Source organism: Uranotaenia lowii, chromosome 2 (genome assembly GCF_029784155.1).
Source record: "Uranotaenia lowii strain MFRU-FL chromosome 2, ASM2978415v1, whole genome shotgun sequence".
Lineage (NCBI taxonomy): Eukaryota > Metazoa > Arthropoda > Insecta > Diptera > Culicidae > Uranotaenia > Uranotaenia lowii.
This window is the reverse complement of record NC_073692.1, coordinates 49334991-49352443: the sequence shown is the minus strand read 5'-3', so window position 1 is coordinate 49352443 and position 17453 is coordinate 49334991. Positions and strand designations below refer to the sequence as shown.

Genomic DNA, 17453 nt, shown 5'->3' with positions numbered 1-17453 from the left:
AAATTATAACGTACACCATACTTTACCTCGCAACATCCAGCTTCATCAATTTTTAATTCTGATATTCTTTCTCCATGAATCTAAATTTTTCACCGATATGCCGAAAATAAATTTACAAAAATTCTGAATCTGAATTCTGAATCTGAATTCTGATTCTGAATTCTGAATCTGAATTCTGAATCTGAATTCTGAATCTGAATTCTGATTCTGAATTCTGAATCTGAATTCTGAATCTGAATTCTGAATCTGAATTCTGAATCTGAATTCTGAATCTGAATTCTGAATCTGAATTCTGAATCTGAATTCTGAATCTGAATTCTGAATCTGAATTCTGAATCTGAATTCTGAATCTGAATTCTGAATCTGAATCTGAATTCTGAATCTGAATTCTGAATCTGAATTCTGAATCTGAATTCTGAATCTGAATTCTGAATCTGAATTCTGAATCTGAATTCTGAATCTGAATTCTGAATCTGAATTCTGAATCTGAATTCTGAATCTGAATTCTGAATCTGAATTCTGAATCTGAATTCTGAATCTGAATTCTGAATCTGAATTCTGAATCTGAATTCTGAATCTGAATTCTGAATCTGAATTCTGAATCTGAATTCTGAATCTGAATTCTGAATCTGAATTCTGAATCTGAATTCTGAATCTGAATTCTGAATCTGAATTCTGAATCTGAATTCTGAATCTGAATTCTGAATCTGAATTCTGAATCTGAATTCTGAATCTGAATTCTTAATCTGAATTCTGAATCTGAATTCTGAATCTAAATTCTGAATCTGAATATGAGTTCTGAATCTGAATTTTGAATTCTGAATTTTGAATCCTGAATTCTGATTCCTAAACCTGTATCCTGAATTTGAAAACTGAATCTGAATTCTGCATCTGAAATTGAATCTAAATTATGTATGAGTATGTAGAAATGAAAAAAAAAACATAAATTCATTCTTCAACACGAGTAAAAAAAACGAGGGTCATAAGATCTTCATATAAATTCCCCCCCAACGCAGTTTCCTGTACGGCTCTGCATTTTGTTGACACCCGGCATGGCTTTAGACACTATAATTTCATAAATGAAATTATAATGTCTATAGGCATGGCGGACTCTGAAGGAAACGCCCATCCGCCATTTGCTGCATTGAAAAGCAAGAAGTGTAAGATATAAACACTGTTGCCGTATTTGCCCCAGCAGACTGAGAAACTGCCCAGACCACGGTGCGTCTTAGTAATGCCTTTTACCTATTTGAGTTTGAGCCGCTTTCAATCAAGCGTGCCGATGGTTTATTGGATAGCGCTTGCAACTTGGGATCTGAAGGGTTTTGGTTCAATTCTCGAGTTAATAAAAATATTATTTTTTTATTTTGATTATCTTCAATTTATAAATGATTGCTGGTGCTGCTGCTTCGAGGCGCCACTAGCAACTTTTTTTTATGCCATAATAAGTATGATATGTATTTGGTAAAGAAAACGGTTTCAACTATTTTGTTTTTTTCCCGTTTTTGAAAGGGTTGTGTAGAAAAAAAAATGCATTCTTTTGAGACTAAAATCATTTTAATTGTGCAGCCCAGTTTCGCAAAAACGTTCTAGACATTTTTAAAATGGCACATACAAATCCACGGACATCAACAGAACTCGTCGAGCTGAGTCGATAGGTACCTATAAAGGTATGTCTAAGACCCATAATTAATGATCTCTCAAATCGACCGATAACCAAACCTTTCTGTTAGAAAGGCAAAAATGATGCCTGATACGTTTTTTTGGGGAAAAGCGAACTGGTATGTAAGGAGCTCATTTTATGTATGGAAAGAATGGTATTTAAACAGTAGAATTTCCAAGATTTATAACACGCTGAAATGGTGCCGTGGTAGCAACCAGAACTTTCACGTTGCTGGTCACGGTTCGAATCTTACTGTTTTTTTATGCTTTTTTTTTACTGAATAAGTAAAACCAACTACAATATTGATGGATAGCCGTGACGCGTGCCCTAGCATGATACCTTTTTTAGAGCTCAACCATGCATAGAGGAAAAATTCCCACAAAAGGAGGGGAAAGTAATATGACTATTAAATGATTAATCTCATTCTGTAAACTAAATCTGAAATCTTATTCTGATTCTAAAGTTTGAATTTTGAGTTACAACACTTAGTCTAATATTTGAATATAAGTTCCAATTTCAAATTCCAGGTTGATCTTTAATCCAAATTCTTAATCAGAATTCTAAATCTGAATTCTCAATCTGAATTCTGAATCTGAACTCTGAATTTGAATTCTAAATCTGTATTCTGAATCTGAATTCTGAATCTGAATTCTGAATCTGAATTCTGAATCTGAATTCTGAATCTGAGTTCTGAATCTGAATTCTGAATCTGAATTCTGAATCTGAATTCTGAATTCTGAATCTGAATTCTGAATCTTAATTCTGAATCTGAATTCTGAATCTGAATTCTGAATCTGAATTCTGAATCTGAATTCTGAATCTGAATTCTGAATCTGAATTCTGAATCTAAATTCTGAATCTGAATTCTGAATCTGAATTCTGAATCTGAATTCTGAATCTGAATTCTGAATCTGAATTCTGAATCTGAATTCTGAATCTGAATTCTGAATCTGAATTCTGAATCGGAATTCTGAATCTGAATTCTGAATCTGAATTCTGAATATGAATTCTGAATCTGAATTCTGGATCTGAATTCTGAATCTGAATTCTGAATCTGAATTCTGAATCTGAATTCTGAATCTGAATTCTGAATCTGAATTCTGAATCTGAATTCTGAATCTGAATTCTGAATCTGAATTCTGAATCTGAATTCTGAATCTGAATTCTGAATCTGAATTCTGAATCTGAATTCTGAATCTGAATTCTGAATCTGAATTCTGAATCTGAATTCTTAATCTTGTAAATCTCATTTTGATTGTTTTGCATCACACGGTTTTCAACATTGAAATTTCTTTCATCCAAATTTTTTTTTATGATTTCGGATTTTACAACTTTTAATAGTATGGTTTTACCCCTAAAAGTATGCAGCAAACTTAATTTCAGAAAAATTGTGAAAAAAAGTTTTCACAAAACAAAATCGTGTTTTCATGCGTAATGATCTTTAAGTCATCGCAAATTTATCAAAAACTGTGCAAATTGGTATTCTTGGAGAAACAATTCCAGAATTGAAAATTGATAAAGTGAGGAGAAATTTTACGGATGATGAAAAGAGCGAAAGAACATTTTTGCAAGGAAAATTTATTAACGTACACCATACTTTACCTCGCAACATCCAGCTTCATCAATTTTTAATTCTGATATTCTTTCTCCATGAATCTAAATTTTTCACCGATATGCCGAAAATAAATTTACAAAAATTCTGAATCTGAATTCTGAATCTGAATTCTGATTCTGAATTCTGAATCTGAATTCTGAATCTGAATTCTGAATCTGAATTCTGATTCTGAATTCTGAATCTGAATTCTGAATCTGAATTCTGAATCTGAATTCTGAATCTGAATTCTGAATCTGAATTCTGAATCTGAATTCTGAATCTGAATTCTGAATCTGAATTCTGAATCTGAATTCTGAATCTGAATTCTGAATCTGAATTCTGAATCTGAATCTGAATTCTGAATCTGAATTCTGAATCTGAATTCTGAATCTGAATTCTGAATCTGAATTCTGAATCTGAATTCTGAATCTGAATTCTGAATCTGAATTCTGAATCTGAATTCTGAATCTGAATTCTGAATCTGAATTCTGAATCTGAATTCTGAATCTGAATTCTGAATCTGAATTCTGAATCTGAATTCTGAATCTGAATTCTGAATCTGAATTCTGAATCTGAATTCTGAATCTGAATTCTGAATCTGAATTCTGAATCTGAATTCTGAATCTGAATTCTGAATCTGAATTCTGAATCTGAATTCTGAATCTGAATTCTGAATCTGAATTCTGAATCTGAATTCTGAATCTGAATTCTGAATCTGAATTCTGAATCTGAATTCTGAATCTGAATTCTGAATCTGAATTCTGAATCTGAATTCTTAATCTGAATTCTGAATCTGAATTCTGAATCTAAATTCTGAATCTGAATATGAGTTCTGAATCTGAATTTTGAATTCTGAATTTTGAATCCTGAATTCTGATTCCTAAACCTGTATCCTGAATTTGAAAACTGAATCTGAATTCTGCATCTGAAATTGAATCTAAATTATGTATGAGTATGTAGAAATGAAAAAAAAAACATAAATTCATTCTTCAACACGAGTAAAAAAAACGAGGGTCATAAGATCTTCATATAAATTCCCCCCCAACGCAGTTTCCTGTACGGCTCTGCATTTTGTTGACACCCGGCATGGCTTTAGACACTATAATTTCATAAATGAAATTATAATGTCTATAGGCATGGCGGACTCTGAAGGAAACGCCCATCCGCCATTTGCTGCATTGAAAAGCAAGAAGTGTAAGATATAAACACTGTTGCCGTATTTGCCCCAGCAGACTGAGAAACTGCCCAGACCACGGTGCGTCTTAGTAATGCCTTTTACCTATTTGAGTTTGAGCCGCTTTCAATCAAGCGTGCCGATGGTTTATTGGATAGCGCTTGCAACTTGGGATCTGAAGGGTTTTGGTTCAATTCTCGAGTTAATAAAAATATTATTTTTTTATTTTGATTATCTTCAATTTATAAATGATTGCTGGTGCTGCTGCTTCGAGGCGCCACTAGCAACTTTTTTTTATGCCATAATAAGTATGATATGTATTTGGTAAAGAAAACGGTTTCAACTATTTTGTTTTTTTCCCGTTTTTGAAAGGGTTGTGTAGAAAAAAAAATGCATTCTTTTGAGACTAAAATCATTTTAATTGTGCAGCCCAGTTTCGCAAAAACGTTCTAGACATTTTTAAAATGGCACATACAAATCCACGGACATCAACAGAACTCGTCGAGCTGAGTCGATAGGTACCTATAAAGGTATGTCTAAGACCCATAATTAATGATCTCTCAAATCGACCGATAACCAAACCTTTCTGTTAGAAAGGCAAAAATGATGCCTGATACGTTTTTTTGGGGAAAAGCGAACTGGTATGTAAGGAGCTCATTTTATGTATGGAAAGAATGGTATTTAAACAGTAGAATTTCCAAGATTTATAACACGCTGAAATGGTGCCGTGGTAGCAACCAGAACTTTCACGTTGCTGGTCACGGTTCGAATCTTACTGTTTTTTTATGCTTTTTTTTTACTGAATAAGTAAAACCAACTACAATATTGATGGATAGCCGTGACGCGTGCCCTAGCATGATACCTTTTTTAGAGCTCAACCATGCATAGAGGAAAAATTCCCACAAAAGGAGGGGAAAGTAATATGACTATTAAATGATTAATCTCATTCTGTAAACTAAATCTGAAATCTTATTCTGATTCTAAAGTTTGAATTTTGAGTTACAACACTTAGTCTAATATTTGAATATAAGTTCCAATTTCAAATTCCAGGTTGATCTTTAATCCAAATTCTTAATCAGAATTCTAAATCTGAATTCTCAATCTGAATTCTGAATCTGAACTCTGAATTTGAATTCTAAATCTGTATTCTGAATCTGAATTCTGAATCTGAATTCTGAATCTGAATTCTGAATCTGAATTCTGAATCTGAATTCTGAATCTGAGTTCTGAATCTGAATTCTGAATCTGAATTCTGAATCTGAATTCTGAATTCTGAATCTGAATTCTGAATCTTAATTCTGAATCTGAATTCTGAATCTGAATTCTGAATCTGAATTCTGAATCTGAATTCTGAATCTGAATTCTGAATCTGAATTCTGAATCTGAATTCTGAATCTAAATTCTGAATCTGAATTCTGAATCTGAATTCTGAATCTGAATTCTGAATCTGAATTCTGAATCTGAATTCTGAATCTGAATTCTGAATCTGAATTCTGAATCTGAATTCTGAATCTGAATTCTGAATCGGAATTCTGAATCTGAATTCTGAATCTGAATTCTGAATATGAATTCTGAATCTGAATTCTGGATCTGAATTCTGAATCTGAATTCTGAATCTGAATTCTGAATCTGAATTCTGAATCTGAATTCTGAATCTGAATTCTGAATCTGAATTCTGAATCTGAATTCTGAATCTGAATTCTGAATCTGAATTCTGAATCTGAATTCTGAATCTGAATTCTGAATCTGAATTCTGAATCTGAATTCTGAATCTGAATTCTGAATCTGAATTCTGAATCTGAATTCTGAATCTGAATTCTTAATCTTGTAAATCTCATTTTGATTGTTTTGCATCACACGGTTTTCAACATTGAAATTTCTTTCATCCAAATTTTTTTTTATGATTTCGGATTTTACAACTTTTAATAGTATGGTTTTACCCCTAAAAGTATGCAGCAAACTTAATTTCAGAAAAATTGTGAAAAAAAGTTTTCACAAAACAAAATCGTGTTTTCATGCGTAATGATCTTTAAGTCATCGCAAATTTATCAAAAACTGTGCAAATTGGTATTCTTGGAGAAACAATTCCAGAATTGAAAATTGATAAAGTGAGGAGAAATTTTACGGATGATGAAAAGAGCGAAAGAACATTTTTGCAAGGAAAATTTATTAACGTACACCATACTTTACCTCGCAACATCCAGCTTCATCAATTTTTAATTCTGATATTCTTTCTCCATGAATCTAAATTTTTCACCGATATGCCGAAAATAAATTTACAAAAATTCTGAATCTGAATTCTGAATCTGAATTCTGATTCTGAATTCTGAATCTGAATTCTGAATCTGAATTCTGATTCTGAATTCTGAATCTGAATTCTGAATCTGAATTCTGAATCTGAATTCTGAATCTGAATTCTGAATCTGAATTCTGAATCTGAATTCTGAATCTGAATTCTGAATCTGAATCTGAATTCTGAATCTGAATTCTGAATCTGAATTCTGAATCTGAATTCTGAATCTGAATTCTGAATCTGAATTCTGAATCTGAATTCTGAATCTGAATTCTGAATCTGAATTCTGAATCTGAATTCTGAATCTGAATTCTGAATCTGAATTCTGAATCTGAATTCTGAATCTGAATTCTGAATCTGAATTCTGAATCTGAATTCTGAATCTGAATTCTGAATCTGAATTCTGAATCTGAATTCTGAATCTGAATTCTGAATCTGAATTCTGAATCTGAATTCTGAATCTGAATTCTGAATCTGAATTCTGAATCTGAATTCTGAATCTGAATTCTGAATCTGAATTCTGAATCTGAATTCTGAATCTGAATTCTGAATCTGAATTCTGAATCTGAATTCTGAATCTGAATTCTGAATCTGAATTCTGAATCTGAATTCTGAATCTGAATTCTGAATCTGAATTCTGAATCTGAATTCTGAATCTGAATTCTGAATCTGAATTCTTAATCTGAATTCTGAATCTGAATTCTGAATCTAAATTCTGAATCTGAATATGAGTTCTGAATCTGAATTTTGAATTCTGAATTTTGAATCCTGAATTCTGATTCCTAAACCTGTATCCTGAATTTGAAAACTGAATCTGAATTCTGCATCTGAAATTGAATCTAAATTATGTATGAGTATGTAGAAATGAAAAAAAAAACATAAATTCATTCTTCAACACGAGTAAAAAAAACGAGGGTCATAAGATCTTCATATAAATTCCCCCCCAACGCAGTTTCCTGTACGGCTCTGCATTTTGTTGACACCCGGCATGGCTTTAGACACTATAATTTCATAAATGAAATTATAATGTCTATAGGCATGGCGGACTCTGAAGGAAACGCCCATCCGCCATTTGCTGCATTGAAAAGCAAGAAGTGTAAGATATAAACACTGTTGCCGTATTTGCCCCAGCAGACTGAGAAACTGCCCAGACCACGGTGCGTCTTAGTAATGCCTTTTACCTATTTGAGTTTGAGCCGCTTTCAATCAAGCGTGCCGATGGTTTATTGGATAGCGCTTGCAACTTGGGATCTGAAGGGTTTTGGTTCAATTCTCGAGTTAATAAAAATATTATTTTTTTATTTTGATTATCTTCAATTTATAAATGATTGCTGGTGCTGCTGCTTCGAGGCGCCACTAGCAACTTTTTTTTATGCCATAATAAGTATGATATGTATTTGGTAAAGAAAACGGTTTCAACTATTTTGTTTTTTTCCCGTTTTTGAAAGGGTTGTGTAGAAAAAAAAATGCATTCTTTTGAGACTAAAATCATTTTAATTGTGCAGCCCAGTTTCGCAAAAACGTTCTAGACATTTTTAAAATGGCACATACAAATCCACGGACATCAACAGAACTCGTCGAGCTGAGTCGATAGGTACCTATAAAGGTATGTCTAAGACCCATAATTAATGATCTCTCAAATCGACCGATAACCAAACCTTTCTGTTAGAAAGGCAAAAAAAGTGGAGATTTCCAATCCTTAATCACATAGACAGCTTTAAATCCTAGGCGTACAACTCCAAGATTTTGCAGCTCTCATTTGACCAATGCCTAAACAACAGGCACACTTTCTTTTATTCCTCCACCCATAATGAGTTGGATTCGAAGATTTAGCAAAAACATTTACCCCTTCATTTCATGATTTTTTATTTTATGAAATTAATTTGCGGCTTCATCGGTGAGGGTTAAAGAGTTGAAACGAAAGACGAATAGTAGATCAGAAGAAAATTCTAAGGTGGTGAAAAGAGCGAAGAGCATTTGAAATAAAAACTTGACCACATACTAAATTCTTTGTCCCGCACCAATTAACTGTATTAAAAAAAGACATACACCATCTTAGCCGATTTAGGCTTTATTCAGTCTGTAATGACGTGGACAACTTAAGATTAACATTTAACACCCAATACCGAGATGGGAATCGAACCCATGCCATCAGTGGACAAGCGATTACCGTCTTACCACGCTAACCACGCGACCATCGAGACGTACCAATTAACAGAGCAACCACATGCAAAATTTTTTGTCCGTTCGACACATGTGCATTCACATGGCGGTCGAACCATCCATAATTAACTGTATCGAAAAACGTAGTGCCTCCTCTATTGGGTACTACTTCGTCAATACAGTTAATTAGTGCGGGACAAAGAATTTAGTATGTGGTCAAGCTTCTATTTCAAATGCTCTTCGTTCTTTTCACCACCTTAGAATTTTCTTCTGATCTACTATCCGTCTTTCATTTCAACTCTTTAACCCTCACCAATGAAGCCGCAAATTAATTTCATAAAACAAATTCACGGTGATTTCTCTTCTTAAATAATGATTTTTTAATTTCCCCTCAAAATCATTTTAAACAGTTGAAATTGATGAGTACATCAAGAAAAAAAAATTGAAATAAAATACGATTTTTCCTTTTTTCCATACATTAATTTTTGCAAATTTGTTACTTTATGAAACGAAGGGTTAAAAACAGTTTTCCTCAGTTCAGCCAACAACTATTTTTTTCATCTACACATTGCAATAACGATGGGTTGGATTTATGTCCTAATGCAGCAGGATTTGTTTTTTCCTAAATTGTTCATCCAGGAGGTAAATTTTTTGTGTTTTATTCGAATTGAATTTTAAGGAACTCGGCGATATACTCATATTAGGTTCTTTCCTTAGTACTATGAACTAACTTAAAAGACCTCTCTTTTTGGCAACTCAAGGCTTCTTCATAAATATCATAATATTTATTTCATTCAATAAATCTTTATAAATAATCAAAATCTCCGGTCTTCTGTCCGTCGTTTTTGATCCTTAGTCGCTTATTCTGGACATACGCCTATCACAGCACAAGCTTTGAACTGCTTTCTTGCTACGATTCGAACGATCCCCAACTAGTTACAACATATTTATGTATGATAAAAACATCTAAGGACTATTTTTGATTTGTTTTCTGGACATAGTCAGTTTGATTACATCAGCATGTGTGTTGTAAAAAGCCATTATGCTATAGATTGGTTCATTACGAGCGTAGTTATGTATCCGATTTGGTAGCTGAAACGATCTCACGTTGCGTAAACTGCCACGTCCTTCGTTTGGAGAAATTTGTGATACTAAATATGGTGAAAAGTACTTTCAACTGGTCAAGTCCCTTAAAAACAGCTCATCCGTTGATTTCCTCCGAGTTTCTAGTGACTCCAGTCTTACCAACATACACAAGGATTCCGGTATTTTTTCTTGCCACCCAAGGTTCCTCAAGGCGTATCTCAGAAATTTCAATCCTGTTTTTATTTATGAACGTTAGGATTCGCTTTGGCTACGACATGTTTCGAAAAACCAAATTCTTCATCTTACACGACTCCCAGATCTTTCATGGGGGATTTTCTTGCCCTTTTACAGCTGTTCGCGAGACAGTATTCGTGCACATTATTACACACTTTCCGAGAAAAGGTAATCACATTACATAAAGCGCATTTAATAGGGTCAAACAATCCTTTGGGTATCTCGGAGTGCTGCATGACGTGTTTGTGTTGATATACGCAGATGATCTGAAACTGTCGCTCAGGAACAGTTTCAGATCATCTGCGTATATCAACACAAACACGTCATGCAGTACTTCGTGAAGCTCGTTCAGACCATTGACGAAAAGAAGGGGTCCCATGTGACTCCCTTGTGGAACGCCGCTGTTGACCGAGAATACCCTGGATTTCGCTTTCAGTATCTTCACAAATTGGACTCTTTCTTTCAGATACGAACAAATCCACTGAAGACAAATTACGGTGATCCCAGGACTAACAAGATCAGCACTGACAGGAGAGCATTTATGTTAATCACGTCAAAAGCGAATGTCGGACATGTCGGTATATATATATAAATAGCATTGACTTGTAATCCCTGCATCATCCAATTCGAAGTTCGAGAGACGAATTCTGCTAAGTTCGTGGCCATTGATCGCTTTTTCGAAAAGTCATGTTGAAAGTCCGATATTTTCCCTTCTGACCAAGGATAAATTTGGCCATGAATTACGATTTTGGGAGAGGAGAAATTTTCCAAAATTTCGGAAACTGACCACTACGAATTGAAGTTGAGAAGAGCATTATTAACGTCTCTACCAAGGCGTTAAAGCATTTTTCAAGAAACGAATTTGGAATTCCATCAGGTCCACTACCTTTGGATTCATCAAGCACCTAAATTTTTCGTCGAACATCTGTGATCAATATTCTTAGCTCAGGAATGACTTCTGTCGCCGTTTGGAATTCTAGCTCTGGAACTGTATCGTTTACGCTGTAAATTCAGTGGAAATATTCGGCAAACAATTCCGAAGCCTCATCGAGGGTTTTTGGCGTTTTTGTTGTTTTATGATCTATTTTTCGGGACTAACTTTGTTTTACCGCAATTTGGTAAGCAGGTTTAACCCGCGGGGTTTTACTTTAACGATACCTTTTATATTTCTTTCTTTTATCTTTGAGAAGGCAAATTGTTTCGGCGTTGAACCCTGAAGGCGGCTTTATCTATTGCCGCTTTGGTGCACGTAATACTCGACATGGCTTTTAAAGCCACCGTCGTTCTTAACACTGGACTGGTTTAGGCGTTTGGACTCAATATAATTTAACTGAAATGGGTCTCGAAGAGAAGTTGGACCTTGAGTCGCTGGAGGATAGTTAAGACCTTGAGCTACTGAGAGGTTTTGGCGTAGTCTGTTGGAGTGCATCCAGCTTTCCACCCTTTCACGTAATTACGTCATCCGCGAATCCCTAGTAAGCAGGGTCGCAATTTTCTCCGTCCACCAATATACGTGTGACCGAGCGTTTTTGCGCTTGGTGCTTAGCACTTCAACCACATACAAACTTCAACATTTCGATGGAAGACTGATCGAAGCCTGCGCCTGTCGTCGACACTGTCCGTGAACTTGCTCCCACACTACAACCGACCGCATAATGTTGGCTTTCTGTGAAAAACTCGCTCACTCGTCCAGCCGGATTACAGGAAGTGACATCTACGATGGATTTGCCTCGTTCAGCCTTGCCAGGACTTCCAGTAATAGTGCACATCTGGGGATTGTGAGGAGACTACCGATGGAGCTTTTACCCGTGTGTTCCTGAAAGATTTTAACCAATCTTCTCCAGGAAATAACTGGGGAGCATAGCAACTGCAGAAGAAGATCCCACTAATACTGGCTATCACGAAGCCTTCCTCTTTCGATAACACAACCCCTTGTATCTTAGGGACTCTTCCTGAAACCCATATCAAAAGTCTTCCACATGGTCTATTGTTCAAAAACAGGGCTTTTCTCGACTAACCCTATCTAAGAGGAATTTCTGCTTTATGTGCAATCTCCAAACTATCCGAATTAGTCGTCATGTATCCGATTTTCTCGTACTGCAAGCAAAATTTTTAAATCAATCAGCACGGTTTTACGCCCAAACGCTCCACAACAACTAACCTGTTCACCTTCACCTCCCATGTACACGAAAGTTTTGCTGCAAAGTCTCAAGCTGACGCCATTTATACTGATTTGTCAGTAGCGTTTGATAAAGTGAACCACGATATCGCCATTAGTAAGCTTGGGCGCTTAGGATTCCGCGGACCTTTACTTGGCTGGTTCCGCAGTTACTTAACTGGACGTAAATTGACAGTTAGCACTGGAGACACTCTTTCCAGCCAGTTCTCTGCCTTCTCGGGTGTGCCCCAAGGTAGTCACCTAGGACCGATTATCTTCTTAATATATTTTAGCGATGTGCTTTCACTTCTCGGCGGCCCGTAATTTTGTTATGCTGATGATCTTTATCTGTTCTACACCATAAACGTTCGGGACGACATAGATTTCCTGCAAAACCAGTTCAATCTATTCGCACAGTGGAACGACATCAACCGCCTGCCTCCAATTCGCAGTAAATGTGCAGTCATCAGTTTCTAACGAAGACGGCAGCCTTTTTGGGCGGAGTACTTCTTAGGAGATGAGTCCATTACGCGGGTGGACCACATCAATGGTTTGGGCGTAATACTCGACCGTAAGCTGAAATTCAAAACACATACGAACTATGTCGTCGATAAAGCCTCTAGAAGCTTCGGATTTTTATTTCGAGTGGCCAAGGAATTCAAGGACGTGTACTGCCTGAAGAGCCTGTAATGCAGCACAGTTCGATCCATCCTCGAATACGCATCAGCTGTCTGGTGTCCCTACTATCAGAACGGTACCGAGCGGCTCGAGGCTATCCAGCGGCGCTTTTTGCGTTATACCCTCAGACAGCTAAACTGGCAAGACCCGTTCCACCTGCCAAACTACGAACATCGATGTCGTCTCATAGATAAGGATACTCTTCAAGCCCGAAGAAATGCGATCTACAGAAATCGCGAATCGATTGTCCTACGCTACATGGAAGCTATTCCTCTTAGTGTGAGACCCCAATGGACTGAGAATCCAGTACCTTCAACTGTATGTTCCCATGCGATTTAACAACTATGGAGCCAATAGTGCATTCATCGTAGTTATAAGAACGTTCAACCGCTTTTCCGAGCTCTTTGACTTTTCGACGTTTCGAGGGATGTTTTCCGAAAAAAAGTTATAAGAATATCAAGAAATCGCTAGTTAGATGTAAATTTTGTGTAACTTAAACATAAATTCGTTATATGGACCTATAATTGGTCTGTTGATTGTATAAACAAATAAGCCAGTCGTCGTAACACTCGAATCGTTCTTTCGTGATCAGCTCATCCTGGTGATGGGAAAATTTTCCCAACCAATAATGTACACCCACAACCTGTATACTTTTATAAACATGTCTATTAAGGGTTGCCACCTCGCCCATCGTACCAAACACACAGCATAATTCAGTGGAAGTTTTCATAAGCTGACCGGGATTAATCCTAGAGAACAAAGAACATTTTGTATGAAACTTTTCCTAGGAAAGCTGTACAAATATTTGATTAAGGATCGTATCTTTATTTTAGTTTACCATTTTGCTGACTTCAAAGATATTTCTACGGTATAATTAAATCCAATTCTCTACACTTATCACTGTTTACTTGTAGTACCAAGTGTGGCGAGAATTCTCACAGGAATCGGACCGGTGCACCACATCCAAGCTTCGAGTGTACCACACCCAAAGCCGTCGATATCGTTCCGTGTGGCACGTCGCCTACAGCGAATGGGGCGATCAGAATTGCCCCAGCGATGTGGGACACTTTCTAGGTTTGTATATATAATTTTAATGATCTAAGTGACATTTTCACCGTTTAATTTTAAAATATTTATTTCCAGGTTTCCTGGAGGAACTCAACTCGGTGCGGTTAGCTTCGATAGCCGAGGTTCCACCATCGCACAACACGAATCCACCGGTGCTGATCCACTGCAACGAGGGAGGTGGTCGAACGGGGGTTACGCTGGTTGCCGATCTGCTCATGTATACCCTGGATCACAATCAAGTAAGATCAATCCCCATTCTTGTTTTTGAAGTGAATTACTTTCAACAAGTTGTTTTCTTTTTAAGGATCTCGACATACCCCGGTTAATAGGGCAGATTCGTCACCAAAGGGGCAACATTATTCCATCGCTGGCCCAGTACAAGTTCATTCACGCACTGCTGATTCACTATCTGAAACAAACGCGCCTTATCTAGAAAGGAAGACCAAACGCACAGTTTAGTAATATCTGTCTTCGTTTCATACAACTACGAAACAGCCCCAGTTGAAGCTGTTAACCGAAAATGATCAACTACCTATTTATTGTAACGAGTGCTTAGTTTTACCTGGTTTTAACATTTGATCGCCCCCGCCGCCCTTATTTAAAAGCTGTAAAGCCAAACTTTGTTGAATTATTTCATCGTACTAATGCTAATAACGTGCAGTTCAACAGTTTACAATATTTGTAGGAAAAGAAGAACTTTAATTATTTTTAATGCACACCATCATCATTGAAAATCTTTCTCTATTTGTATGTATTCCTTTAAAAATTGTTAGTAGATGCGTAACGAGATTGCCTTCGAAAAAGAAAAAAAAAGTATTCTAGTAATTTTGTATTACCAACCTGACGACAAACTGTGCCTTATCTAGGGAAAGATTCGTGTAAAAAAATCCGGATTTGAAAGTGTACAGAGATGTATTGTAATTTGTATTGCCATTTTTTTTTTCTATTGTATCATTTCGTAGGATTCTGACTAAGCCAACGTCCGTAAATCATTTAAGAAATATTTAACAACCCTCCGCGTTGAAAATTATATCGCGAAAGTATTTTGTAAAAATGTATTAAAACAAAGCAAAACTATTTAAGAAGCGAGCTCAAACGACCGAGATGCGAAGTTAAATCGCCGCGAGCCGAGATCGACAAGTACTGAAAAATAAGAAACCATTATTGCACCGTGCAAGAGATATACAATGGCTCAATTTTTAACTTTTACTCAAAACATTGTACATTGCATCATTATTGGAAAACGATCCATTCAACTAGCGATACTATGTGTTTTTTTTTTTGTTGAAAATCCGAAATTGCCTTGGTTCTCCTGGACGGAATTAAAATTTTTGCTTTATGCAAAGGGAAGTCTCCTTTCCTTAGGATTACGAATAATTTTTGATTTTTGTAATTCCAGTCGCATTTGGACTCGGACTTAAATTTGGAAAAATTGTAGAATTGCTCGAAAAAGATGTTTGTAATAGCAAAGTACCGTAAGCAAGTGGGAAATCGTTCGATTTTTGTATTCGTCACAACCCATCCAAAAAAAAAAAAGATACGGTAACGGTAATTTCTACATATATAAAGTAGTATTAGACTGAGTCGATTTGAGGTCATTGTTAAATTTCTCAAACCCTGGGGTCTTAAAAGCTTCGATTTGGTCCAAACCTCATCTATGATTTTTTGCTGAATTTTTAAGTAACGTTTACATGGGTAAATTTGAACTTTTAGGTTTGTATGGCAAAATTGAATATTTTGTACTGAAAAATCAACATCATTTTTGTTTCTTCTGTGGAACCGAGCCTGCTAATGATTTTTGTGCCAATTTATAAATTCTTTAAATGAAATTTTCCACAACTTTGTCGAATGTCATAACTTCGTATCCTTTTAGACAAAAAAGTTTTTAGCTGTTTAATAGGGGTATGTTTTTATGCATTGATAATCAATAAATTCAATTGACATCACTGCTGAGTGCCTAGTGAGGTATTGCATGCATGACCACTTTTCATGCAATACTTCGCGGGGCACAACCAGTGGTGTCAATTGAATTTAATGTTTATCAATGCCAAAAGACATACACCTGTTAAACAGCTAATTTTTTTTTTCTAAAAAGATACGAAGTTATGATATTCGACAAAGTGGTTCAGCGGAAAATTTCCTTTAAAAAATTTATAAACTGGTACAAAAATCATTAGACGGCTCGGTTCCACAGAAGAAACAACAATGATGTTGATTTTTCAGTACAAAATATTCAATTTTCTCAGAGGACGAAGGACTAGTATTAGTTAAAATCCTCTATAAATTATTAATAATAATAATAATAATTCAATACAAACTCATACAAACTTAAAAGTTTAAATTTACTCATGGCATAGTATGGCACGAAATACGAGCCAATTCGAAAGTCATAGAACGACAACACAGCTGTTCTATTAACTAGAGGAGAGTGGGGTAACGTGGGCCACTATGAATATCTCGGAGGTGTGTTGAAATAAAAATCTCAATTCAACTATCATCGTCGTTGTTATGCGTTTGATTTTTTTTATATGTTGTTGAAGTTCATAACAAAAATATGCTCATACGCTTATGATCTTAGTTTTGCTTTGTTCTTTCACATGGAAAGGGAATTTTCGAAGAAACATCAATAAGTCACACAATTGCAACCAATTTGCAAATCATAGCTTGTGGGAAATCGTGGGTCACATTTTGTGGAGTATCTTGGGCCATCAAAGCGATAGAGACGAACCTAAATCCTATATAAAGAAATTGTTTTAAAATAACTAAATGAAGTATGAAATTCCTGTTTTGGATCAACTCATGAATTTTGCACGTTATTTAGTCGGTTCGAATTCGGTGACCCACGATTTTTTTTCAACAGTCAGAACTCGGGGAAATCAATTTATTTAAAAAATAAAATAATCGCCTAATTTTTTGTTTGTTTCGATTGTCCTTTTACCATCTTTATGGCATTCGCGACTTTGTATAAACGTTGCAGTTGGCGAACAGTTATTGAAAAACTTATTAGGTACAACTGTGTTCGATGTTTACTCTTGAGCTCGAACTCACGGACATCGGCTCAGAAAGCAACTGACTTGCCAACTGAGCTATATCACAAGCCCATGTAATAATTGCCTAATGATATCTTGAAAATGTAGAAAACCTTAAAACGAGATCATGACTCTCCGTTTTATAGGAAATTTGTTCAATATTCACGAAGTTTGAAAGGAAATCTCCTCAAAGCTCGTGACGTTACGCTTCTCCTGAAATCCATGCTGAAATTTCTTCGTGTGTACAGGTGCACGTCAAGGTTGCCGGAATCACAGAAAAATCTGTAATTTCACAGAATTTTGAGCCAATTTT

The 17453-nt window shown here is 35.8% G+C and overlaps 1 protein-coding gene across 3 annotated transcripts in view; it reads left to right on the top strand.

Moving 5' to 3' along the window:
• Positions 1-15368, top strand: part of LOC129743747 (tyrosine-protein phosphatase non-receptor type 14) — an 88266-nt gene extending 72898 nt beyond the window's left edge. For all 3 annotated transcript variants that reach the window (XM_055735885.1, XM_055735884.1, XM_055735886.1), the window contains 3 exons: positions 13958-14117; positions 14187-14350; positions 14416-15368. In XM_055735885.1, the coding sequence (XP_055591860.1) occupies positions 13958-14117; positions 14187-14350; positions 14416-14544 (453 nt within the window). In that variant the 3' untranslated portion in view covers positions 14545-15368. The remainder of the gene's footprint in view (positions 1-13957; positions 14118-14186; positions 14351-14415) is intronic.
• Positions 15369-17453: the final 2085 nt, after the last annotated feature.